This window comes from Musa acuminata, chromosome BXJ1-8 (assembly GCF_036884655.1).
Source record: "Musa acuminata AAA Group cultivar baxijiao chromosome BXJ1-8, Cavendish_Baxijiao_AAA, whole genome shotgun sequence".
Classification (NCBI taxonomy): Eukaryota; Viridiplantae; Streptophyta; class Magnoliopsida; order Zingiberales; family Musaceae; genus Musa; species Musa acuminata.
Window position 1 is genome coordinate 38,403,118 of NC_088334.1, and position 27,081 is coordinate 38,430,198.

Here is a 27,081-nt window from a genome sequence, read left to right on the forward strand (position 1 = left end):
CACACACTCATCGATGGCAAAGTGGAAAGAAGACAATTAGCTAATGGGGAAAGAGAAAACGGGAAACCGTAACGGCAAAATGGGGGCACAATTAGCTAATCATCATCAAACACCATTCACATGGCATTTATTATTCTACATTTCTATGCATTGGCTACTAGAAAAAAATATAAGAGTGCAAGGAACACAACAAAACTAAATAAAGAAAACCCTATTCCAGAACGGGGGTACCAATTAGCTAATCATCATCAAAACCCATTCTCATGACATCTATACTCTACATTTCTATATATTGGCTGTTGGCAACAATAGAATGCAAGAAACAAAAATTAAACTAAATAAAGGAAACCCTATTATGATAAAGGGAGTGCAATTAGCTAATCATATCATCAAACACCATTCTCATGACATATTTATATTCTACATTTCTATGTATTGGCTGCGTGCAAGAAACAAAACTAAACTCAAAAAAGGGGGCATCATAAGTTAATCATGACATGTAGAAATCAAACACCATCCTCATGACATTTATATTCTACATTTCTATGTGTTGGCTACTAGCAAAAATAGAGTGCAAGAAACAAAACAAAACAAAACAAAACCTCCCACTCTTGAGTTGTTGCTAGAACAATAGGAAAGACAATATTCCAACTAATCCAAGGACCAAAAAAGCACAATCCCGAGGGCGAGTCCCTTAGTTCAACTATTGGTAGATCTACTGATGGCTGATGAACCATCACGGCTTCCTAAACCACCGGCTTCATCCGATACGATCAACCCCTATGGTACCCAACATCACTTCCACGATTTGAAGAGGCTCCCCTACCATTACCTCTGACTCCAAATTCAGGTCTGGTATTGAAGTCCCCTCTACTGTAGCCCCTCCCACCATAACTACCACGGCCTCTCCAGTCATTGCGAAACCCACCCCCTCTACCAGGTGGAAATCTTCCTCTGTTACTAACTGCAGAAAAACAAATTTTGCAATAAATGTGCTGCTGATGGTGATAATGAATTAAAACAACTAAATCCTTTGTTTCAAAAAAATCAAACAAATAATGTTACAAATGAAAACTTAAAGAGTGTAGCTATGAATACAAAAAGGCCTAGGATAGAGAGTTTATTCGACACTTGCCTCTTGAACTTGTAGCCCGCTTTTCCTCGACATAAACTTGGCGACCACCTATCATTACAGGCGAGGCCTGCAATTTGAACAAGCCCCATTATAGAAATTTATTTGCCAATCTTAAATATCAAGCAAGCAACTCTGGCCCTAGTATTTGCTTACTCTGACCAGTTTCCAACAGTTTCACAGATGCCCTTTTTATTCATCAAAATGAAGCTAGTTAACAGGAACATAGATCAACCTGTACCATCTCATTCTGGTCTCGTAGATATAAATAAAAAGACATAGATAGCATATGGATACAATGGATAGGGTAACATTTGTTTAAATCTGTTTTCGTATCCAATGGGAGAAAGATATCTTTTCACAAATGTGTATTCATGTCATATTTGTCAGTATCCAAATTCTGCAAATGCAAGTCCACCAATTATGGGCATAGATATAGAACAGTTCCATCAGCAATCAGCAGTATAGAAGTATATATTATCTGCACTGATAAAAGCAAAACGAATGTTTGATATGTTTCCCTTAGTATAATAAATTCATCTTTTCATTCCTTTCTTTTTCTATTACATCCACCTTCAAGTTGTTCCATCTACAAACTGTTGTTGATAAATTTGGGTTCATTTCTTATTACATGTCAGCAACTTATCTGATTTATGTCGAACTTACATTCATATCCATCTTAAATCCAATTTTAATTGGTCTCTGTTTATTTATTCCATATCTATCTTAAAGAAATATGATTAAAAAATTTAGCACACATCTATTATCCATATCCAAATAACTTTCCATTTACTGGATACAGATATAGACATGATTTTTACAGGACTTGAGCCCCTTTACCACAACATACATAGAAAGATGTGTATAAAATTGATGTTTTTTTTGCAAAAAGACAAGAATAATATTGAGATGAAGTGAGAGAAGCTCTGCTAAAGTTAGGGAGGGGAGAAGCATTTTTCTCATGGCCGCCAATGATCCCTCTTTGACAACAGTGCCCATCTCACAGGCTCTATCTGTTCATGCGGTGGTCTCTCACTCCTGCGAGCTCCACAGACCTCATGTTGTTGAGGCCTTCCTCTCAAAGCCTCCCTCGTTCCCGTGACAATGCCGCTGTTGGAGACATCTCCTTTTCTCGTGATGATGTTCTCTCTCTGATGGTCTTTAGCGCCGCTGCTTACCCCTTCTGTTGCTGATGCTATGGTCTGTTGCCAAAGTGCACCAGCAGTTGCCTTCCCTCTTCTAAGGTTGCTGGTGTGCTCAAAGAATCTGATGCAATTAGGGCCACTAGACGACTGACTACTGCAATTCCTTCCTTGACCACCTTGTCCATGATTCCCTTTTCTGTTGTTGGTGTTTCTTCACTATAAGCCAATCCAATCCATTCCCTCCCTATTGCAATCAAGGCCAATGCTGCCCCTTCTCTATCATCCAGTTTCAATTCTAATTCTTCGACGATCCATCTTCTAGCAACCGAGGGTTCACCAACAATAACTGTTGTTCTCCCCTTATCACCCAACACCAATGGCGCCTTATTTATGGCTCCTCTTCTTGCTGTTGGAGTGATTTCATAGATGGTTGATGTCTCACATTCCTCGTTGGTGATCCCTTATTCACTGACCGATTCCATCTCTTTGGCGATTAAGGCCGATGGAGGGGTATCGACCGCCGCTCCTTTGCTACTTGATACATGTGCTACCTCTCCTCCTACCTCGGTGGCTCTTTCTAGGTGACTACGATGACTACTATTTCATCGAGGGTCTCCCCATGTTGGACCTACCACCTTTGGCAGAGGGATAGCACCTACCGCACAAGGAGCTATACTTCCCACGATGTAACAATGCTCTCTACATCCCCTCTTTTGGATGTATCTGTGACTTTTTGCTTCCCTCATCCAATGCTTGGTTTGGCCCTACACAGAAAGCATGGAGTTCTTCGTTAACTCCAATCTCGAAGCCTAAGAGATGTTGCTTATTCCATGAACCTCTCTCTTTCTCGCATGGAGTTCTTAAAATCCAAGCTTCTAAGGCGGAAATCCTTGAGGGGGAAGAGTACTGAAAGAATTTACTAATTGATTATTTTGTTGGTCCTCGCTTGCCCTATCTCATTGTCAAAAATTGCATAAATGTTTTCTAAAAGGCTTTCGACTTATTGGAACTTCAATGCACACCTTTTGAAAAGCTATTACACTTCTTTTTACTAGTTAGTTGATCCATAAACAAAGACTTCTCAATGCCACTAGCAATAGAGTTGAGAAATTTAAGCATCCACAAAAATATATAAATGTTGAATAATTTTACCCAAATTGGAATTAAAAGAAAATCGATCTTCTCCAATTAAAATCACAATCCTAGGGTCGAAGGATAAGGAATTTCTTCTGAATATACCAAGGGCCAAAATCCAACGCCCTATTAAGATCATTTCGGTTCCCAAAGCGAAAGATCAAGAATCCAACATCCATAAAGAGAACTTCCAAGGAACCAGAAGGCTTCTATGAAGCATTTACCCGGAGAACCAACAAAGTAACCAATCAGCAAATTCTTTTGGTACTCTTTTCCCTTAAGGATTTCCTCCTAAAATGCTTTGATTTTGAGAACTCCATACAAGAAAAAAAGTAGTTCATGAAATAAGAAAAATCTCACAAGCTAGGAGACTAGAGTGAACAAAAAACTGCATGCTTTTTGTGTGAGGCCAACCCAAGCACTCGACAAATAAGGGGAGCAAGAAGTCGCAACTTTATCCAAAAGAGGGGACACAGAGTACTGTAGCATCACATGAAGTAGCTCCTCGTGCGACAGGAGGCACGACCACTCCATCGAGGATAGCAAGGTCCAACACGGTGGAGACCATCGATGACGAGCAAGAATCAATGGTCATCGTGGTCACCTGCAAAGAGTCATTGATGGCAAGAGTCATAGTTTAGGCGCCAAGTAACAAAGGAGTCGCAACCGATACCCCTCCACCAACCTTAATCACTGAAGAGATGGAATTGACCGACGAATAAGGCGAGGAACACGAGACAACGAACGTTTGCGAAATCACTCCAACAACAAGAGGAGTCACAAACGAGGCACCACTGGTGTTGACCGACAAGGGAATAACAATGGTGATTGTCGACGAAGGACCCCAAATTGCCAAAAAGATGGATCAACGAAGAATCAAAATCGATGTAGGACAATAGAGAAGGGGTAACATCGACCATAATCATAACTAGGAGGGAAGGGACAAGATTGACCAACAATGAAGAAACACCAACAAGAGGAAGGCGAATCGTTGATGGGGTGGTCAAGGAAGGAATTACAACGATCAGTCATCCACTAACCCTAACCGTATTAGATTCTTTGAGGACATGAGCAACCTTAGAAGGGGAAGGCAACCACGGGGGTGCTTTAGCAACAGATCACTAATGTTGGTAATAGAAAGGGCAATGGTGATAAAGACCATCGGAGTGATAGCATCTTCACGAGATAAGGAAATGCCTCCAACAGCGACATCGTCATAAGAACAAGGGAAGCTTTAAAAGGAAGGTTTCAACAACACAATGTCCATGGAGCCCACAAAAGTGGGAACGTAAAAGGAGTTAGAGACCACCGAGCCAACATATGGAACATGTGATATGGGCATTGCCGCCAATGAGGAATCCCCAGTGGCCATGAGGAAAATGCTTCTCTCTCCTCCCAAACGCTTACAAAGCTTCCTCATAAAATTGATGTCATAAAATTAGGAATTACCAAAACATGAATTGATGGAATAGCTTATCAATTAATTTAATAAGCCTCAACCATCCACACAAGCTGCTTAAGCAAAATCAAAAGTAGTAGTCTAATTTAGCCCTACAAACCAACTCAATTCTTCTACTTCCAATAAAGGGACTACACTTAGATACTACAATCTCTCACTTAAGTTTTGTATCATCGTAAGGGAACAAAAAGAAAGCACAACATCAAAGGTCTAAGAAATATCAAAGCTCAAGAAAAACAAGGTTCTCCCTGGAAGTACTCATATAAGCATCTTCCACATATCACAAAAGTTGACTTCTTAATAACTACTCTCAAATCCAAATCCTCTAATAGAGTACCAAGATGCACCAAAGTACCCAAGCAATACTGATAATCCACAAGTTCACTAAGCATTTTTAGTAAATGACATTTAGTCAACACGCAAGATGATACCATCCATCAAGTTATTGAATAGATCCTCAACTTATAATCAATAGTTTATTAGTAAATCAAACAAATCAATCCAATAAATTTAATCTTGATATATGTTACTTTGTGAAATAATAATCTAAGATGATGGTTGCTTCATGATTTCATTGGTATATGATATAGGCCAAGGAATGATTCCAACATAACTTAAACTGTACGTACAATCTAATATACCATAGTTGCCATGATGCACAACCTATATTTACATTAAGCACAAACCAATTTCAATAGTTAATAGCTAAATTATTGGGCATGAATCTTATACACTTAAAAAATTGAATGAGGATTCATTGAGCTCTTAACCAAATTTACTAGCAACCCACCAATACTACAAGTAGCATGCAGGGAATAAATAATAATACAAGGAAAAAGCTAGTGATAGTATTCATAGAGTCACCTCTATTGCACTTTGAACAGCACTAGCCACCTCGAACTCTACAAAACCGAAACAGTAACCTTGCAGCTGCATATAATTAATAAATGGTTTTATTAGATAATTGGCAACAAAAAATGGTAATGAGAACTGAAGTAAACATCAAAGGACAATGAATAGAAAACAACCTTATTGCTTCTAACTTGTACGCCATCTGGCTTAATAGGACCATATTTCTTGAACTCCTCCTCAAGTTGAGCCGGTGTGGCATCCAAAGGCAAATTCTTCACATATATGGAATATCCATCAGCTGGACAGAAGCATAGAACGAATGAAACCCAGAACACAGAGCTACACTGAAGTTAATTAATTGAAATATCAATAAGATAATAATCATTATAACCATCTGTTTCTGGGACATTGCTGCTTTCAGCAGCAGAACTGGATGTGGGCATATCAGTTGCTTGAGTTGCAGGAGGAACAGGGACTGCCGGTGGTTCTGTTTTAATTGATACTGGCCTAGAAGGAGCATATACTGTAACTGGTGCAGAAGCTTTATCTTTCATCGCCTTCAACTGCAACCAAAGTCGAACAAGATATTACACAACTAGATTCTTTAAATACAGTTCTGCAAAATTTCATAAGCGAATTATATCTTTCTGAATGCCGGTTGGAGACTTGAAGTAGTGGAAAAAAAAAATTAATTAATATATATCAATAATAAACTCTTCAGCAGTCCACACATGTCCGGAGCACTAGCTAAAAGCATACCCTTCAGATTCATCTGTTTAAAACTAAGTAAAATTGGCATTCTGATGAGAATAAGAGTCAATGTAAAAGAGGTAATTATTACAATATATTCAAATTGGACACTTACAATTGCAGCATATGACTTCTTTGGCACTTCCTCTTGGGCAGTATTGACATTTGATTCAACCACAACTGCCTGAGAAGTGTTTGGAACTTCATCGATCACCTCACAACTAGGGTCTTCCTCTTCCACAATCTCCCCATTGTCTTCAGGATTATCAACTTCTCCCCCGCTCATCTCCTCATCTCCTACTGGCAATGAGATAGTTTGGTCCGGAGCATGTTGCTCTTGTTCTGGAGGTAAATCTGCAAGTAAAAAGAAAGAAGCATAAAATTCCCAAATGAAGACAACAGATGAAAGGACAATGAAGCCTTAAGCCTTATAAAGACCAACCATGTTCCACTACATGAGGTTCGGTAGTGCCATTCGCCAAACCCTGGTGTCCCTGCTGGTGATCGGCCTCTTCTACAAACCTGAGTATGTCATTCAGGACATAATAACCCTTGTCCTGGGGTGCAAGAAAGAAGGACTGGGTGAAGTCCCTTTTAATACTGTCCTCGCCAGTGAGGTACCCTGTCACGAGCACAAGCACACCGCCACCAAGAGATTCTTGGGCGTCCACCGTCTTCATCTCCGCTCTAACAACGCCCATAGACAATATCTTTTCATTGATCGCCTGCATCTCATCCGTCGAACAATTTGGGTAATAAGTTTGCCATCAAAAACAAATGATCATCATTCTGAAAGATAATCGAACCCAACTAGATAACTCAGGGCTATGTGCACTCACATTGGTGGTGGTGACCAAGCTGATGGCGCCATGGGCATCCGGCCGCCCGAGCTTGCTGCTCTCCTGGTAGAATCGGTACACCAGCTCAGGCGATTGCTGGAGGATATGGTAGTACTGCTGAACAAACGCGTTCCCTACCTGAACCACCGACCTCCAAATCAGATACAACAAAGACAAGATATCGAAGCAAGGCCAAACAAAGACGAATCCATACCACTTGAGCCGAAAGCGGAGATCGTTCGGCACTCGACGGATGGGCGGCCATCTTGCGACGAGGAAAGCAAGCGAGGACGGTAGAAACCCTAGTGATGGATCCGAAGGTCGCCGACCGGAAAGATCGATCGACGTGAGAACGATGGATAAAATAGGGGATCGATCCGCGGAAAAGAAACGCTATTGATTGCGGGCGGTTCTCTCCCTCGTTCGGCTCCCTTTTCTAGGGTTTGGAGCTCCGGATCTGATACGGAGGGCAGCGGAAGAACAACTCCATTTTCCATCAATTTAAACGGGGAGGATTGGCACGTGACCGATGACGTCGGTCCAACAAGCATGTGCGTTCGGTGGTTTGCGGTACGATGTCCCGCGGGCGGGCGTAACGAACAAGAACATGCGATGGAGATCTCGAACCTGTTATGATCATCCGGACGATGTGGTACGTCAGATCGCAGGACGTGTGTCAGCACAGGTTAAGAGTATGCGTACCCTGAGACTAAGCTCAAACAAAACCATTCAATTTTAGGAGACGTAAATAACACCAATAAAAAGAAAAGAAAAAACTGAAAGAGGATACATTGGTATGTGGTTGAGTTGTGTGTGAAGTAACGAGGAAATGGGTATTTTACATACAAGAATTCCTCCAAAACTATTCAAAATCTCATCAAGTCTCTTTTGCAAAATCTAAATGATGGAGAGGAGATTTGATCTTTTTCTTTCTGTCAAGAAGTAATGAGGAAATGGCTCTTGGACTCCAAGCACAAAAATTGGAGAATTCCACTCCCCTCTCTAAAGACAAGAGAAGCTCATTCTAGTATTACAACTCAGTTGCCAATCTCATTTCTTTCTCTATATACATGAGAGATTTCATACTCATCAAAATTTACATATTCAATGATGCTATACACAGTTAGGAGGATAGAGCTCTTCTTAAGCAAAATTCAAATAACAACTTCATAGAATGATAAATCTGAAACCATCTGCCACATCACGACATCTGAAGTTCTTCCCTCAATGCAATGACCGCGTAAAATAGCAGGCTTTGCTACTTCACAAATCTACACCCAGCAGAAACAGGATCATCAATATAGATGAGATTTGATTTTAACATCTTAAATTAATTGACATCTTTGGTGCAATAAAAATTGCAGTTGCAATTGTAAAAGAGGGTGGGGATTTCCTGCTTCAAGAATGCCTCACCAGTTTGAACTAATGTGGAATCTTTTAATTCAAGGAAGGGTAACATTGTTTAAATCACATCAAAGACAAGGCATACCTTAGTATCTGCTTCCTTTGCAAGCTCAAGTGGGTTCTTCATGGGGATTGGAATTGAGATCAACCAGGATGAGGATCTGTAAACAGAATTGACATCGTTTATTAAGCTTAGGATGAGAAATGTGCTGAAAAAACAATGCAAACACAGGTTGGCTAATGTGCTCTTCTGCAGGCCACTTGCTATATAAAATACAGACCGTAACAATGACCAAAAATAAGGAAAAGAAAATAGTGTGGATAAAGCCCTCTGATATGAAGTCCAGAGAGAAAATTCTGTGAAACATTATTCTGTGTTGATTGCACAAAATCCAAAGCCTCTGCAGAAAAGTGTCATTGGCAAAAAAAAAAGAAAAAGCTAACAGATTCTGATTCCTAAACCTCTCTGACTTGAGAACATAATTCTATTCCTCTGCTTTGGTTAGAAGCTCCATATCGACTACAAGCATTGTTTCCTACATGCACATCAGCATTATAGCATCAATAACACTTCAAAGTGTAGCTGGTAAAGTTACTATAGGAGTTCACCATTACACAGACATCAAGAAAACCAACATTGAGGCAGCAACTCAGGTAGATGTTTGGTTACTGAGTAACCAAACCCAGATGCAACAACTACTCAAGAACTTAATTTCCCTTCTATGTTGTTCCTATTAGAACTTATTATTTAAGATCAATCCCATTGACTTTGGATCTAATGTCAACATACATGTCCTTTTGTGTTTCAGGACCAACTGCAAAATACAATTTGTAGGAGGCACTCTGAAATGCCAGATCTGATGCCTTTAGTTAACTCAGCATTAATCATTAAATTAAACAACACAAAGCAACTATCATGAACTCATTGTCTAAGAAGTAGCATTCAGTATTCAGAGTGATCATACTTCTCAACCATTTGAACAAGAAAAAGGAATCCTTTCAGAATAGACTATCATGTCAACTACTACTAAGAATATCAGCTTGCTTGTCTGGCCTGACCCCCACAAAAGACGCACTAAAGCATAGATAGCTGCAGTTTTGTTCTAAGAACCCAAAGATCTGGAACTAAAAGCATTGGTAAATAATGAGTAAAAGGCATGCCTTGTCGACACCACTATCATTCTATTATCACTATAGTTGCTTCAGCTACATATCCTTCACAAAACTCTTTGAAAGGCTTATACATCCATGAACAGTACCTAGTACTGTAATTGGTTATTTCCTTTTTTTCATTTCCTTTCAATTTTAGTCGCTGCTAGTGGTATTCTTTTCGGCCTCACCTACATTGTAGCCCTTCAAAACAGTATTAATGCCTAATTCATCAGCCATGTCCACATCATGACAATGGAATATCCACACCTTTGACCTTTGGCCTATCACAAAACACTAAGATTGTTGCATCTTCTACATTCTCTGTGATAATCTTTATGTTTCACCACATTTTTACCAGGTCTATCACATAGGGACTTTGCAGACACCTTGAGCAGTTAAAATACTGAACCATACAACATAAGTGCTTTATGAATATTACAAACTTATGCCTCATGATTAAAATGCATCCATCAAATCACATCCATTTTCAGCCTGTATTAAGTGCTTACACAAATATCTCTCAATATGCTACAACATAAGACTAGGATAAAAATGTTATCTTTTAGGCATAACATATGATTTATACACTTTTTTGTGCAATAATGGGATGATATATATAGATGATTTCTAATAAAAGATTATTATTGTTTTCTCTGAAAAACTTAAGATTCAAATGTTAAAAGATGTTGATTCAATACATGTTCCAACGAGAAACACATTTGATCTCCTAATCAAGCTCCACCTGAGGTGTCCAAACACTTTGTTGCAGGATTGCAACAATTATTGCAGCAATTACCTTTTTGCATATATGACTCCTCGGGTTGAATTTCTCACCATGTCAAGCATGTTTTAGAATCAAATCAAGTGTTAACACCATGGTTAAGTTTCTTCTTCATGGCGACATGAATAACCCAGCTGGACCATTACATGATGAGGGAGTAAATAAGTTCTCAAGGCACCTGGTCTGCTGACAATTTGATCTCTGTTAGTTCCTACAAAAAATAGTCATTTATGTCCTTGACCTAAACGAAGTCAAATCTAACCTTGTGGCACTTTTCATTGTTTGTGATGCCCTTTACAATCTTTATTTGAGAATTTTTCTCATGCTACGTAATTTACTAATGATTACTCTTAATACATACCCCATGGGAATCAACTAAAGGTTTGGTTCATAATTTAATCGATGACACTATTACCACATCAGACAGTCTATAGATATTATGTCAATGTTGATTTAGGTAGCAATCTGCTAGTTACTCAGCCGCCCTACAACTTAATCCATACCATGTCAAAGTGGGATGCGATTGCTTCCTTAATATTACATCATGTTCATAAATGCTAGAATGTTTCTTGTCATATTCATCAAAGAATTCTTCTTCATCCAGAAGACACAATGGATTCTGGTAGGCTAAAACTTCTATACATAATGGACTAAGTAATTCTTTATCTAATCCTCTTGCTAGGCTCCTTATTGTGATGCTAGAGGGAAAAAATTCTAAAACAAGGACTTTCTACTGATTAACAATGCTAGAAAAAGATGTATATTGATTTATGTATTTTTTGCTTGAATAACATGCAATTTACCAAGCACAAAGTTTTCGTGAATAAAATCATGTCTACAAATATGAAGTTGATGAGAAGATACTAATGTCTACTGAATACAAAATCAAGCATACCTTCACTTGCACTTATTTCAATCACAGATTCGTATTTGTTTATTTCTAGCCTACTCGAAGAATTTCACATACAAGTTTTTGTTTACTTTTTCAATTTCCGGAAGATACAATTACACATAAAGGAGATAGCTAAGAAAATAGTAACTCACCAGACTCTGCCAGTAATGTACTACTCAGTGCACATCTCTCTCCTCCATGCGTCAAGATCAAAGAAATTCTTAGGGGATAAGTTCATATACTGATAATGAGAATGAAGCAATCTGAAACATGTATCGACCGAACCTTTCACTTTCCCGTCCTTATCAATCTTCCACAGTGCTGTGAAGAAAGGAATTCTGTGAAGCTTCGGGTACATCTCAGGCAAGGAAAACCTCAATTGGTTCAGCATTGACAAGTACTTGGGGTTCCTTAACTTCATGTTTGTGTCTTTGGGTGGCATTCTCCAGCTTGTTGTCGAAATAGGACCATTGGAGGTTTGCAGACTCGAGCTGCTGGAGAACCGCGCACATAAAAACACTTGGGGGGAACTTGTACTCCTCGACGGCTCTCCATTCGATGTGGGAGCCGGAGTGATCTTTCAAAGGAAACATGAACTGCGCTGCCCCAAGGTACATCCGATCCGACATGGAAGGCATTCACGGAAGCATCGCAGACGACGGAGTTCACCATTACGGATGAAGCAGGGACATTGTCCGAGAAGATGGGAAAATGGTACAACTTTGGGTCTTTGAGCTCCGCTGGAGGGGTCGGAAAATCCACATAGCAATCCGGTGGCGGTCCTCGTAGAGGGGCGAGGAGGAGGGAGAGGTTGCTCCGGGCTCTCGATCTTGAACCTGAGCGTGTACGAGGCTCAGGCGCGGGGGCAACGGCAACCCGGTCGCCTACCCGTTTCCGGACCAGCTCTGCCAACGCCCGGAGGGGGTCCGATCGGACGGCAAGGACCGGCGCTCCGGAGAATGGAAGCCGGAAGGGTTCTCCTCCGCCATCGCCGCGGCGCCACGCCGGCGGAGTAAAGGAAGAGAAAGAGAGCGAGAGCGCGGAGGAAGTGTTGGATCGCAGCATTTCGGTTGGCGTTCGGAGTCGCCACGGCGGCCGCGCCGGGAGAGAGAGAGGGAGGCAGTGGCTCCGAGGAGTATTTTAGATTAACGTGATACGGCGGAGACGGGAGAGGGGAATGGGCATGGTGAGGGAGGGACCACTCGAGTTTCTAATAGGCGACAGAGGTTATGGTATACCACGGAGGAGTAAATGGTTCGCAGGGAAGTCACGCGGGTTTACGTGATCCTGTCGATGAACCGGTCGAACCGGACCGGGTTTGTCGTGGAGTGGTGATCAAAACCCAAAAACTATACGTATTTACGACACAAATAATTGATTTGACTTTTCATTTGCATCGATTAAGAAGAATAACAGCGATACATATTATTTTTATTCTGTGAATATTAATATTCTTAATGATTATTAATATTCTTCACTCTGTGTGCAAGAAAGTTGAAGTTTAATGATGAAAAAAAGCATCAAGATTCTATCACTAGCAGTAACAGAAATCATACTATAATCAAGAATGAATAAATAAATAAATAAATAAATAAATATTGTAAGAATCATCATCTTATAAAAATAAAGAGCTATTTTATAAGATTATTCTGTAAGCTTATCTTCTTAGAAGATGACAAAATATAATAATGTATTAAATCATCTTTATTTTCTTTTAATTTATTTTTTTCTTGTATTTATGGCATATATAAAAAGGATAAGAATTATAATCGATCATCAATCTTTAAATAAATAATATTATTATTTTTCATAAAATATACGAGTAGTGAGAGATGATAATTTTTCCTAATATAAATTAGAGACTTCGAGCGAGTCCACTTTTATCATTTTAATATGATATTTATTTTGTTACTTAAATTAATATTTTTTTTCAAATATTTCCTCTCTATGTTTTAATTTTTATTTATTTATTATCATCATCTCCAACTGAATCTCTCACATTAAACATTTTCTTAGGGTTATCCTACATCACATAATTAATATAAAAATATGTTAGAAAAGAATAGTAGAAAAAAGAAAGGCATGACATGACATCAACATCAATTGTCTCCAAAATGGATCTTCCAGTGATGAGCCAAATGAAACCTGACCTACTTGTTCCAATCATTCAAATCATCCATTTCAATCCTCTCACATCACTATCATCAATGATCACATCCCAGTTGTTCCCAGCTTCCACATGCAGCAATGCCGAACCATCGGAAGAAGAAGAATGTGCTCACCGACACCATAAGCTTCCACAGACATGGAGAAGAACTCCAGCAACGTCAGATCTGAAACCAAATCGCACTACAGGGACTTCAAATTCCCAGCCAAGCAAACTGAGCTGCAAGAACACAGCCAATAGCCCTTCTCTCATGCTCTGTGGCTCCATAAGATTCTTCTTCCCCAGGCAGTTCTCTTCGCAAAAGACACTCACCCTTTCTGCTTTGCCCCATGATCACGTGTGCTGTGGGGGGGGAGCAGACACTCACACTGTCCTCGGAAGCCATGGAGGAGGAGCAGTTATGGTACACGGAGAATGGCTGTTCTGAGCAAGATGCCAATTGCCCGGCGACAACCGGTCCACATTGATGACCCAGGTTTGAACTGCATGCTTACATAGTAGAACACCACCCGTTCTCGGAACAACATCACGATCTCATCATCGACGCCGACTCACTCGCCACCGTAAAGACGATGACAACCACTAGAAGACATTTCATGAACCATTCATTATTGACTGACTCTAATCACCTCCATCAGAAGAGGTGAAACTGGAGCTGGAGAACAAAGGAGATCGAAGTTGACCCATCAAAATAAGAGAGTCAGATCCAGAAATTCTCCTCTCTCAGCTACCAGGGCAAGTAATCTCTTTTCTTTACAGGTAAATCTTTCAAATACAACAAAGAGTCAACTATAGCTTGATTGACTGAGTCATGAATCATCAAAATGAATCTATCCATAGTCACATGAAGAACATTTCTTCACACACCACACATGACTGCACTATCTAAAAATTACCCACCCATCTGCTCTGCATGAACTACAACAGTTCTTTTTCAGTTGGTGGTGGGGTGCACATGCATCAAGCTGACTTTGTACGGTGCCATGAGCTTCTTGTGAAAGAGATGAAGTAAAACCTCAGCAACAGAGGGCCTAAACAATTCCTTCTTCTTTGTTTCCAGATCTGCTGATCCTTCACCATGTAGCAGCAGTAAAGGTAGGTTCATTTCAAATGTCTCTTCTCAGAAGTTCCACTTGCAGACGTCAAAGTCAATACTTCTTTCCCACGAAGACCATGCCCATCACCAGCTCTTTGTTCCCAAGAAAGAAATGGGACAAAGAGCCCTCTCTGCGCTCCTCATCTCCATGATAATCTTCTCCTCTTCCCCTTGTTCCGATGGCCAGCAGCAATGCGCCTTCACTGGTGCAGGCTCAGCTCAGGTCAGAGCTGGCTACTGGTTCTCCCTGTACAGCCATGACTTCCCTGTTTCGAGCATCGACGCATCCCTCTACACTCATCTCTACTACTACTCCCTCCCCCTCTCCTATGATGAAGCCAACGCCGGCGTCTCGGTCTTGCCTCATGACCAGCTCCCTCTCCTCGGCATTTTCTCGAACAGCCTCAAGTCAAGTAGCCCTTCCCTCAGAACCCTGTTATCCATCGCAACCGATGATCACCAAGCTAATGACTCAAACGCCGCTTTCTCCGCCATGGCAGCGGATCCAGTGCTTCGAGCAGCCTTCATTAACTCCACCTTAGAATTAGCCAGAGCAAACAGATTCGACGGGTTAGACTTGGCATGGCAGTTCCCGAGCTCGCCATCGGACATGACCAACCTCGGAATCCTGCTCGAGGAATGGCGAGCTCGGATCGGCGAAGAAGCTCGGAATTCCTCATCAGCTCTCCTTCTGACCGCCACAGTGTACTTCTCGAACCACCTGTTTGATGAAGCCACTGACAACCTCGACTACCCGACGGATGCAATCTCAAGAAACCTGGATTGGGTCAACGCTCTCTGTTTCGGCTACCACAAGAACAGCAATGTCACTGCCCACGGTGCTGCGCTCTTCGACAAGACCTCCCACTTCTCCACCAGCTATGGGATCACCTCGTGGTTGGACGCAGGCATCCCTGCGTGCAAGCTGGTAATGGGTGTGCCACTGCAAGGCAGATCTTGGTTTCTCAGGAACAAGACCAAGAACAAGGCAGGTGATCCGGTGGTGGCTGCAGGACCCAGGCAGAAGATGAGCGACCGAATTGGCGTGATGGCCTACTCGGAGATCGAGGAGCTCATGAAGGATCCACGCTCTGGGTTTGTGTATGACAGCCAGACTGTGAGTTCCTACCTCCACTCCGGAGATCTGTGGGTGAGCTTTGACAGTCCTGAAGTTGCGGAAGACAAGATCAGATTTGCTCAACACAACACTTTGTTGGGATACTTTCTCTGGCCAATCAATTTTGATGATTCAAACCGCACAATATCCAAACAAGGTATGTGTTTGCTTGGATTCTGCAATCAGGAACATCATCTCATGATTTCTAATTCATTCTGGCACAACTGATCCGATTCTGGATGCAGCTTCCGATGCCTGGCTCAGAAACTATGATTCTTCCTGCTACAGAGATGAAGATGGCTTCAAACAGGCACCATCTCCTTCTGTAGCACCACAGGAAGATGCAGCAGCACCATTAGCAGCCATTTCTGGATCAGCACAAAGGTCCGCAAAGATTGATTCCTGTCATCTGGCTCCGTATCTTTTGCTGTGTTTTCTGTTCATTTGACGACAGTGTGTGCAGCCAAACACTGTAAAGAGAGAAAACCTACAAGATTCTTTTAGCAGAGGCCTCCAGAGCTGCTTCCACACTTCAATTGTCACTCCAAAATTGGACCTTCGCTGTCGCATCTTTGTCGATCATCTAATAGAATCGAACATGACTTCCAATCAACATTCCAAGCCAGAAGAATCACATCGCAGAAGATCGACATCGTGGTACGGTCAATTTTGATCGTCAATCCGACATCGCAAAATTTATTTGATATGTTATTTTCTGGGTGTTCTCTCACGTTTTGGAAGACCAAAAGAAAAGCTCGATTGATCGAAAAAAATCATGCAACTAAAGGCCGGAGAATATTGACATCACAATGGTCAATTTTGATCGTCAAGTTGATTTGATCTGTTGAGGAAAAGAAGCTCGATCGATCGATCGATCGATCGAAAAAAATATATATGTTAAACGAAGGCCAGAGAATGAATCCACAGAACACACAATGCATAATCCAACCAGACTATCAATCCTTTATAAGGTTCTCTACCACTCGTCCCAACTCACCGACCAGGCTCCCAGAAAGCCCAGAACTGGAGTCGATTCACGCGGCGAACGTTGAAGGAGAAGAGCATGGCCGCGAAATCGGCCCAAGAGGAGAGCTTTTCCTTCCCCCGCGGTTCGAACGCCAAGCAATCGAAGAAGCGTGTATGAATCTGATGCCTCCGAATAACCAGAAGAAGTCTCAATGATGAATAAATGTGGTTGCGTCCAAGGTGTTTGTGGATGTGTCGACAAGAACTTTGTCGTCTTAGAAGGTTGGCTGGAACGATTGGGATATTGGCTTTGTTGTTGCTGTTATTGCGATCTAAATGTGATGATGGAATTCATGTTTGTGACGCACATGAAGAGTATAATCAGATCCGGGAGGAGACGGTGAGATCTCCAGGGGTGTTCGCAAGTTGCAGCTCAACTCGTCAGAAACTCGGCCGAGTCTGGAACTGGTAGCACCGAGTCATGGAACTCGCCCGAGTCTGAAACCACCTGGTTTATGTGAAGTCGGATGGGGGTACGGTCACCATGATGAGCGTGGTTTTTAGCAGCACCCCGTCCTTCGAAGAATAGCTAGGGCATCAGCGGTGAGCCTTCCACCTCTCCGCCGCGCCGTGCACCGCTGGTTCCAGGACCCAAGGCGTGACCGCCGCGGCGGAGCGGGGGCCAGGGGCAACGGAGAGGAGCGGTAAAGAAGGAATCTTAAAGGTGGAATCCCTGCATGATCGGCGAGCGCTGAGTTAACTATCTTAGTGCTGTTCTTGAAAAGCCTCTCTCCTGCGACAATGTGTTCGACTGGTAGAATCATTTTGTTAGTTTTTGGGTAGGGCCGTTTCCGCTTCAAAGATTTGAGCTTTCGTTTTGTTGTCTTTCTTTCCGCTTAATCACTCTGTGGTTTTTGTCATCATCGCCCGAGTGATGAACAAAGATCGTATCTTTTTCGTGTTGTTGGATCATGGTCCAGTTTGTCATATTGTTGTCCTGTCACTAACGATGGAGACTTGCATCCGTCACTGTTTTAGTTCAGTTTGGATTGGCGATTGATTCTAAGGAGATTATGATCTTTTGTGCAGGTGTATAGGTTTTCTTACAACTTCGGTTTCTTGAGGGGCAGATGAATCTGGAGGTGGTTATCCTGAGAGAAGACACAGAAAAAAATAAAGAAAAAACAAGCAAAAAGAATCCCGACGATACAAAAGGTAAAATGCCATAAATAGAGAGGAGGCAGAGTTTTTATCGTTTAGCATACTGATTGCTTTTTCTTATTTTCTATAATTATTTATTCTTGTTGCTTCTTGGTTTGGCTTTTCTGCTGAATCATTTGTCGGTTATCCTAGGGTATGAATTATGACAAGTTTTTAGATTTATGTAAGTTTTATGTCTCAATATTTGGTCTTACTGTGTAATTCTGGATCTGGATAAAAGTTAAACATATATATGAAATCTCAATTGAGCGTTTAACTAGATTAGGCTCAGTTGACCTTTTAGATGAAGCCAGGTTCTCAGGTTGTCAAAGTATGGATTGTTTAATGATAAAGAGTATGAAACCTTCATCAGGTGAATTCATTATGTGTTACTTAATGAAACTATAATATAGGTAACAGAATCGAGGGAAAGCAAGACAGCCATTTTAGATGACCAATGAGTTTAGTATTTAAAAGGTTAGAACCTATTTTCCTCATAAGCAGATTTAATAGAAATATGAGCAAAAAAGAAAGCCTACACAAATTTTGTAATGACATGGAGAACCCTTGATGAGGAACAAAATAGGTGCTTCAGTGGGTTAAGAAGGAAGATATAAATAAATATTAATATGTGAATTTACTTTGGTTATGAAGATATGGTCATTATTATTTAGAGTTTTCATAGAATGCTGAAAAATATACATTTTTACAATTGTCAAATTGTTATAGATCAGCATTCAAATCCAGGATTTTATCATTTGATAGTCTGGATTTTAGTGTATTGTGTATTGTTTTCCATAATAGTATTGATCAATTAGAACATGATGGCAAGATCTCCTTTCGATATCAGGATTAAGTAGGAAGGTATTGGAGGAGAATATAGTACTTCATCAAGAAGATTGAAGTGAATTAGTTCTCAATCAGGTATTACAGACACAAGATAGCAAAGAACTTATGGATTGTGCACAGTATAGCTCAGAGGAACTGAGCAGTTACCATTTATATGGTTAATGGAACTTGTATAATGAAACTTAGAGATGCACAGAGGTATTAATTTTAGTGATGATACCTGTGCATCTTTATAGAAGAGAACCTACAATCTTTCTTGGTGCAAGGTGTTGGTCATGAAGAGTGAAGACCAAAGAAATCTCATAGCAGCAGACATCTATCGCTTTTGGCTTCTATAAATTCACTGCAGATATAATTTGGCAGCCACAAACTTAATGACCAAAACTGGTCTATGGTCTGCTTCCCCTTCTCAAAAGATGACAAACTCTTGGAACAGTCCAGCATTGCTAACATGCATCAGTGCTGGTTTTCATGGCTACCTTGATTGTATACACTGGAAAAAAATAATATTTTTTAACTGCTCTACTGCTTAACCTTGATGATCATAGCAGCACAGCAACTAGGGAGCAATTTGGCTGAGGGCAAACCCTCTATTATTACTAATTGTTAGTCATTTTATCTTGCTGTGTCGAAGTTTGTCACACCCATAATTTAATTTCTGAAATTATAAAATCATGTGACGGTATCCATAGGTGAGTTCGCTAGCAAATTTTGCATGATTCTCAAAAGCTACCTCATCCTGTGGATTGATGGTAATTTATATGGTCTATTGAACCGTTTTAGGGGTGGCAAGCTGCTATGTTTTCAAGAGTCGCTTGCAAGAGTATGCACAAAAAGTAGGCATTCCTACACCTGTGTATCAGACCCTCAAGGAAGGTCCTTCCCATGAGCCTGTTTTCAAGTCAACAGTTATTGTTAATAATACTAGATATGATTCTCTTCCTGGTTTTTTCAACCGCAAGGCTGCGGAACAGTCTGCTGCTGAGATTGCACTCATGGAAATTCACAAGTCTGGCCTGATGACTGAAAATATGCCTACAGTTGTATGCTCCTTTTACCTTATAATTTTAAGTTAGTTTATTTAGAAAATATTATGACTCAAAATAAACAAGCAAATGATGCTACATCCTGGATTAAGTATTCTATTTTATTTATTATTATGGCTTTTTAATGTGTAAGATATTTAAGTATGATTCTTTGCATGGATAACAATAGCTTAAAATGAGTTTTAGTTTTTGTTTGGGTCTTCCTTGCCAACATTTAGTACTAAACACATAATGTGGAAACTTTTGTTCTTAATAGTTTGTTATATTGCAGTTGCTAGTGTTGTATTGTACATCCAAAAAACTTGTTTGTCTCTCCGACAACCTGGGTTAGAGTTAAGAGTTGTGGCCAAAATAACTTCTTTCCTGCAGTAAAAATACCTAAATGATTTATAATGAATGCCACGAATCAAAATAATGTACTAATTAAAGTTATGCCTTGTGTACCCTGGACTTGCGTTCTTACCACCTCTCAGAAGGTTCCACGTCCACATCATTGTCAAAAGAACTCTAACCCAAAATTTAAAATTTACACACAAAATAGCATGCATGAGATGGAATTTAAATAACATTATTATAAAAAAAAGGAAGATTTGCAATAGAGGAACAAGGCTAGGCTAAAACAGGATGTCATAAAAATAAAAGAGACGAAGGTTGCAACAATGGGCAATCCATCATTCGAAGTATAGCCTTTGTATTGATTAAAATTCATACTGTTGCCTGTATTTATTAATAGACTGAATATAAACTTCCAGGAACTTTACTAAAATCAATTGTGATTGCATCTGTTCCAGTCAATCGACTCATAATCATTGCACATTAGAACTGTCAGTAGTGACACATGGAGTGATCCTTTTAGAGGTGGTTGATTGATGGAGAATTGGGATTTATGAATAACCAGTACCTGTAAAAAGAATACTATAACCTGATGTTGAGCTTTCTAAAATAAGAATTTATCTGAATACTAGAAAGTAAGAACAACAGAAGAATCCCAAACCTATTATTGGCCTGATCTGGCATAATCTGAGATAAAGCCGACCAATATTTGGACTTGATCAAGTTGCACTCCTTCTCCTATTGTCGATAATTTATCTCAACTTTGAAGACAAATAACTGTGATCAAAGTTATCGATGGTGTGAACGTGCATTATGACACTGGTGATCTATTCGAGCCTAAGCTTGAGGAACAAGACAAAAGCACTTACCTCAACTAAATGAGGCACACTTAGAATGACAATTACTGAAGATGTTATTTAAAAAATTAAATCAAGCAATGAATTATTAATTTATTACTTAATAGTATTTAAATAGCTAAACATTTATTCTTGCTTATTAGCTTAAAGCCTCAAATGTTTGAGCCTTGTGTACATTGTGGAATGAATGTATATGAAATTGAGGTTCGAGAAGGAAAAGAAGTTCCTGTGACAATGTCATAGCGAAAACAAAAAGTAGCTGCAATAATGCAACAAAAAAGCATGGCAAAAATAATGAAGAGGAACTAAGAATAGAGCAATATAAATACAATGAAGAAACTGATCAATACATAACAGTAAAATTGATTAAAAAAAAAGGAACAAAAATTAAAAAGGGACAATAAAGCAGCAAAAACTTTATAAGATTAATTCTTTTCTTCCACAAACAGAATTGATGAGAGTTTCTCCCTTCATAATTTTCATCTGTACTTCGTTGAAAAACATCATAGAATATACAACGAAACAACAGACAGCATGTGATTACCTTTATACAAGACATCCTATATGTCTTGAAGCCGCTGAACCTCAGTTCTGGTGAGGTGCAAGATGAGAGTCTTGGAGACCTTAAGTGCACCCTAGATATGCCCTTAGCAATGCCGGTTATGGTTAAACTAGCTGATGGGTAAGTTCAAGTAATCTTGTATGGTTAGCTCTTCTATCCTACTTGTTCAACAGGTAAGCTACATGCTCAGAATGGATCATGGTATGGTTCTTTGTGGTTCATCCTGCATTGTTCTGTGTTCCATAGGAGCATTCAAGAGCTTCATATTTAATGATTTCTGTAAACTTTGAATTTTGATTGAATCCAACTTATCCAGCAAAACTTGGAACCCTAAGTTGTTATTTGTAGTTTTTGCCTGTCATGCTTACGTTAAATATTGCATGATTCGATAAATAAAAACTGTATGCGACCTGCTCTCTTTGTATTTTAGGTGCATTCATGGGCTTTATATTAAATGTTGTGTGAATAGTGCTCAATTCCGCGACTTATACATCAAACTTTTGGATTTTGGATGGCTTTTATAGTTTTTAACCCACATCGCTTACATTAAAGATCACATGATTTGGTAATTAGAAATCCTATGCAACTTGTTTCAATAGTGAGGGGGGAAGTTGTATAAGGATAATCATTTTATGCTAATTCCTCATCATGTTATCAAGATTCTTGTAGTTTAAGTAATCTCTTTTTTTTTAAAAAAAAATGGGCTATTTTCTCCAGCACGAAACCGGCCTATGCAAGAATCTACTTCAAGAGTATGCACTGAAAATGAACTATGCAATCCCATCCGATATATGCACCAAAAATTCCTCTGGAGCAACTCCTTTTACATGTACAGTTGAGATTGGTGGAATTCAATACATAGGAGCTGCAGCAAGGACAAAAAAGGAAGCTGAGATAAAAGCAGCAAGGACAGCTCTTTTAGCGATACAGAGTAGGGCAATCATATCATTATGCAGATCGATCTAAATAGATGGTTGCTCTTCTTTTTTTTTTTCCAGTTATTTTGCACTACTAATCTTTCCCTGTGCAGGTCAGTCTCAGGGGGGGCATAGGTGGTGCCTTGCAGTACACTGTCCTTCCAGGCAAAAGGAAGGTGAAGGAGCCAGAGCTGCCAGCTGAAGCAGTGAAAAAGATTAAACCCAAGAAGGCCAACTTTAAGAAGTGGTCGAAAAAGCGGTTCCAACAAAGTAAAGACAATCAAGTAGTCCAGTCAACCAAAAATGAAACTGAGGTTTATATGCTAGAAGATGCTTCAAGGGTGCCCAGCAGTGCTATCCAAATCGAGGAGGCTGCTCATGATTCTTGAGGTGAGCATGATCAGTCCAAATCTGGAGACCTGAGCTCGTAGTTGACTGTAGAAACAAGTGGATAATTGGATGTGAATGGTGAAATTTAGAGCTTTGTTGAGATTGGTAGTCTGTAAATTTAGGTCTCGACACACCATAGAGTTACAAAAATCACTTGTGTGAGTCTAGTTTAGAGTCAGCATAGAAGAACAGGTTCTGGTTGGATGTTGTTTTCAGTCTACAAAGTACTGGGCAGTCTCTCTGTTGGCCATTATTTCTTGTTCTTCAATCTATTATAGTTTACTGTCCAAAAGTAGGTTTCAGGGAACTACTTGTGACAAATTACTCATTTGGATTAATATGATCATGTGTGAGAGGAATTAGTTAGCTGAATCCACTGGATGTGTTATGCTCTTTCTTTGTTTGCTTCTTTTTTTGTTTGTCATCACAGAATAATAAGCAAGTCAATTGCATTGCAAGTATGGCATCAACTTGTACATGTGAATCTAATGCTGGAAAAGATGGTTCTGCTTTTGTTCTGTTGTGTGAATATAGGGATTATCCATATTTCATATATTTGCAGTGTGATTCTGAAGAGTGTAACAGAGTGATGAGATAACTATTATTCAAATTAACTTACATTCTAATAATATAGGGATACAAATATTTAAATAGTGAAACTATAATTTTTTTTTAATGAATACCTGTATTCAAATTTTACCTTTTTAGCAACTTTGTGAAAACAAATGTATCAAGGTTCACTTACCAGAGTAACAACATAAATATTATCCATTTTACTAAATATTTTCACCATAGAGAGGAAACAACATTGTAATAATGAATATATATATTTTATATTCTTGTATGAATTCAAGGATATTTGTATTAAGAGTCTACATTTTTAGCGAGTGTAATGAGAATTATATAATATTTTAAAAATATTATCCATTTTACCCTGTGCAAATAACATAAGAGTAGTGAATTTATAGTTTTTGTTATTTCTTTATAAATATAAAAATATTTATATTTAAGTTTAATATTTTTAGGTATGATTATGTGATACAGTGTAATGTGTATGAATATAATGAAGATGAGAAATAGGCCATGAGGAAGGAATTAAGATCACATGTGATGCTGAAGTTATTGGTGAAGGGGGGAGAGAGAGAGAGAGAGAGATGAGAATGATAAAATAACTAAAAATAATTTATAAAAGATGAATCCAACAATTGCATCAGTTCATTAAAAAGATGAATCCCCTTCCTTTTCATCTAAAATGATAATTTTGAGTTTTAGTTTCAAGTGTATATGATAATTTCACAATTAAAAATAAATAAATAAATAAATAAAGGGATCTAACAAGTGGCTGTACCCCATAGAGAGGTCCGTACTTGTGGAATTGAAGTCGCTCCAAGCCGAGATAGAGTGCCGAGACATCACCCGCTAAGAGTTCTTCCACTCACCCTCCTGAAACGCCTCCGGAACCTCCTCCCCCTCCGCCTGGTGACCCCTCCGAAGCTCCTCTCTCATGGGCGGCACAGCTTCCTGAAAGCCAAATGCAGCTATCCAGAGAAGATCCAACGCATTCCGGGCAGTTCTGAGGAGGTTGATGCCGCTTGGCAGACTTGGAAGACAACCCATCCATTAAGCTCGGCCCTTCCAAACTTCGGCCGTCGAAGAAGCTGCTGGTCCATATCATAGACATGACCGATCCATGTTATAGACATGACGATGACTTGTTTTGGTTTAAGACGAGATGCTAACAGGAGGTCAAACCTCGAGCTCGATTCGATTCCTGGGAAGGAGATATTATTTGATTCATAGTTATCTAGTTATCACTAGGTCCTATAAATAGGACCATAGTTCATGAAGGATATAGAGAATGTGTGCACTTGAGAATATCTTATAAGTGTTCTTGTCAATCTTCCTATTTTAAATACTACATTAGGTTTTTTGAATCGAAAGGATTCATTTTATTCGTATCATAGTATTCTATTTTTTCCTTGCTCCTCCATGCCCAACATTTGTGGTATCAGAGCCTAGTTTCAATCTGAATTGGGCATTATGGCTTTTAATGACAATTCTATGTCTCAACCCCTTATCCCCATCTTCTCGAGCAAAAGTTATGAATTTTGGAGTATTAAGATGAAGACTCTATTCAAGTCTCAAGATCTTTGGGACTTAATAGAGAATGGATATGTGGATCCGGATGACGAAATCAGATTGAGGGAGAATAGAAAGGACTCAAAGGCATTATTCTTCATTCAACAAGCTGTACATGAGACAATCTTCTCAAGAATTTCAAGGCTCATCAAAGGTGATTACGGTAAAACTTCAAACCCTTCGTCGTGAGTTTGAAATTTTATTCATAAATAGTAATGAATTGGTGCAAGATTTTATTTCTCGAGTGACTAAAATTGCTAGTCGAATGAAATCTTACAGTAACATCTTCCTAATCATATAATTATTGTAAAAGTTTCAAGAAGTTTAACTCCGAAATTTGATCATGTTATTACCGTAATTAAGGAGTCAAAAGATTTATCTACATATTCATTTGATGAACTAATGAGTTCCTTACAAGCACATGAAGCAAGGTTGAACAGGTCACTTGAAAAAAAATAAAGAAAAAACATTTCAGGTTAAGAGGATACTTTGATGGGCACGATGAACAAAGACAATCAAATTATGATCAAAAAAATTACAAGAGTGGAATTCAATGTCATTATTGTAAAAAGTTTGGTCACATGAAGACAGATTGCTGGAAAAGAGAAAAGTAAGCAAGCTATGTGGAGGAAAATGAAGAAAATAGTAAGTTATTTATGACTCATTCATAAGTTTATAATATCTCAAATGATATTTGGTTTCTGGATAGTGGATGTTCTAATATATGTCAGGTATAAAATTAATATTTAGAGATATTGATGAAACTCACAAGTTGAATATTAGACTTGGAGATAACAAGCAAATCCAAGTGGAGGGGAAAGAAATAATTGAGGTGAAGACAAATTAAGGAATGAGTCTAGTTTATGACATTTAAGATATGGACACCTTAACATTAAGGGTTTAATTGTTAAGTAAAAAAGGAATGATTTTCGGATTGTCCAAGATTAATACACTTGATGTATGTGAATGATGCATTTATGACAAACAAAGTAAAAAACTATTTCCTATTGGAAAAGCATGGAGAGCATCTAATTGTCTTGAATTAATTCATGTTGACTTATATGGACCTATGAATATAAAATCATTTGATGGAAGTCAATATTTTTTATTGTTTACAGATGATTATAGTCGCATGAGTTGGGTATATTTTCTGAAATTGAAATCTGAAATATTTGATAATTTTTGAAAATTCAAGGTACTTGTAGAAAGACAAAGTGGTAGACACATAAAGACACTTCAGATAGATAGAGATAATAAATTTTTATCTAGTGAGTTTAATTCTTTTTGTGAAGAAAATGATATTCACAAAGAATTGACAATACCATATACACCAGAGCAAAATGGTGTAGTTGAACGTAAAAATCGGACTATCGTTGAAATGACAAGAAGTTTGCTTTAAGGAAAACAAATTCCAAATCAGTTTTGGGTAGAAGCAATTGCAACAACAGTTTATTTGTTGAATATTTCACTAACAAAGATTGTTATGAATCAAACTCCTTTCGAGGCTTGGTATGGTATAGAACCAAGTGTAAGACATCTAAGAATTTTTGGATGTATTGCTTATGCTTTGGTGAATTCACAAAATCATCACAAATTTGATGAAAAATATGAAAAATACATCTTAATTGATTATTTCTTACCATCGAAAGCATATCGATTATATAACCATATTAGAAATGTTATGTTTGATGAAAGGGTAAGTTGGAATTGGGAGACCAATAAAGATGAAACACAAATGCAGATTCTAGTAAAATTAGACACTTCACATAATCAAATGACAAATCCTGCTCCAAAAAGTTCATCGTCAACCTCACCCAATAGTAGTTCAAATTCTGATTCCTCAGATAAAACCTTTCCAAAAAATTTCAGATGGTTAACAGAAATTGTGTCGAAGTGTAGCAT

At 39.0% G+C, this 27,081-nt stretch overlaps 3 protein-coding genes and 1 long non-coding RNA gene across 7 annotated transcripts; 2 read left to right on the plus strand and 2 right to left on the minus strand.

The window, feature by feature from the left end:
* Positions 1-482: 482 nt before the first annotated feature.
* Positions 483-7,798, minus strand: LOC103994791 (nuclear transport factor 2). The gene is made up of 9 exons (XM_018830884.2): positions 7,526-7,798; positions 7,312-7,449; positions 6,915-7,197; positions 6,588-6,826; positions 6,114-6,285; positions 5,899-6,020; positions 5,735-5,800; positions 1,136-1,202; positions 483-964 (listed from the first exon to the last, which is right to left on the minus strand). Exons 1-9 carry the CDS (start codon positions 7,574-7,576, stop codon positions 774-776), a joined length of 1,329 nt encoding a protein of 442 aa, XP_018686429.2. The 5' UTR covers positions 7,577-7,798; the 3' UTR covers positions 483-773.
* A 415-nt stretch (positions 7,799-8,213) lies between these two features.
* On the minus strand, positions 8,214-12,714 carry LOC103994792 (uncharacterized). Its single transcript, XR_672479.3, has 3 exons — positions 11,693-12,714; positions 8,801-8,876; positions 8,214-8,582 (listed from the first exon to the last, which is right to left on the minus strand). It is a non-coding gene; the product is annotated as an uncharacterized LOC103994792 (long non-coding RNA).
* Positions 12,715-14,660: 1,946 nt separating this feature from the next.
* LOC135587799 (nod factor hydrolase protein 1-like) lies at positions 14,661-16,436 on the plus strand. Of its 2 annotated transcripts, XM_065079573.1 has the most exons (3): positions 14,661-16,077; positions 16,166-16,304; positions 16,384-16,436. In XM_065079573.1, exons 1-3 carry the CDS (start codon positions 14,916-14,918, stop codon positions 16,394-16,396), a joined length of 1,314 nt encoding a protein of 437 aa, XP_064935645.1. In that variant the 5' UTR covers positions 14,661-14,915; the 3' UTR covers positions 16,397-16,436. The 2 variants fall into 2 exon arrangements, with proteins under 2 accessions (XP_064935645.1, XP_064935644.1); XM_065079572.1 differs by having other exon boundaries at positions 16,166-16,436.
* A 316-nt stretch (positions 16,437-16,752) lies between these two features.
* Positions 16,753-23,416, plus strand: LOC108953552 (double-stranded RNA-binding protein 8-like). 3 transcript variants are annotated; one of them, XM_065079574.1, is made up of 5 exons: positions 16,753-17,725; positions 17,976-18,101; positions 19,719-19,978; positions 22,451-22,664; positions 22,764-23,416. In XM_065079574.1, the coding sequence occupies exons 2-5, from the start codon at positions 18,017-18,019 to the stop codon at positions 22,850-22,852; spliced, it is 648 nt and encodes a 215-aa protein (XP_064935646.1). In that variant the 5' UTR covers positions 16,753-17,725; positions 17,976-18,016; the 3' UTR covers positions 22,853-23,416. The 3 variants fall into 3 exon arrangements, with proteins under 3 accessions (XP_064935646.1, XP_064935647.1, XP_064935648.1); XM_065079575.1 differs by having other exon boundaries at positions 16,753-17,700; XM_065079576.1 differs by having other exon boundaries at positions 16,753-17,641.
* Positions 23,417-27,081: the final 3,665 nt, after the last annotated feature.